This window comes from Propithecus coquereli, unplaced genomic scaffold (genome assembly GCF_000956105.1).
Source record: "Propithecus coquereli isolate 6110/MARCELLA unplaced genomic scaffold, Pcoq_1.0 Scaffold241, whole genome shotgun sequence".
In the NCBI taxonomy this organism is placed as follows: Eukaryota; Metazoa; Chordata; class Mammalia; order Primates; family Indriidae; genus Propithecus; species Propithecus coquereli.
This window is the reverse complement of record NW_012147964.1, coordinates 1282761-1283109: the sequence shown is the minus strand read 5'-3', so window position 1 is coordinate 1283109 and position 349 is coordinate 1282761. Positions and strand designations below refer to the sequence as shown.

Sequence of the window (349 nt, the reverse complement as noted above, 5' to 3'; positions counted from 1 at the left end):
TATTTTAATGCAATTCAGGAAGTAAATTAAGAAAACAAGCCGGAGCAGCTCCGCCGCGGTGGTGATGCGTCAGGGCTGTTTCCCGCCCCCCCCCGCCCCTGCCAGCGCTGGGGTCTCTCTCTCTTCACTCTTTGCTCGTTTGACAAGTGCGGGCTGTCCCCACTTCGTGTCCAATTCGTGACCGTCTGGTTCCTCGCGGGGTCGGGCAGTGTCTCACCGCGTTCTCCTGTTCGCAGCAAAATCTCAGCCTGTTCCCAGGGCGTCCTGGACCCCGTAACCCTTCAGGACAACTACAGTTACATCATCGAGAAGTAAGCCAGGGGGTCCCCCCCACCCCGTCCCTGCTGTG

General features: G+C 59.0%; 1 protein-coding gene across 1 annotated transcript in view; it reads left to right on the top strand.

The window, feature by feature from the left end:
- The window catches only part of CATSPERD (catsper channel auxiliary subunit delta), a 58058-nt gene that overhangs the window by 40827 nt on the left and 16882 nt on the right, over nucleotides 1–349 (top strand). Inside the window, exon 15 of the mRNA XM_012646126.1 lies at nucleotides 210–311. Within this exon, the coding sequence (XP_012501580.1) occupies nucleotides 210–311 (102 nt within the window). The remainder of the gene's footprint in view (nucleotides 1–209; nucleotides 312–349) is intronic.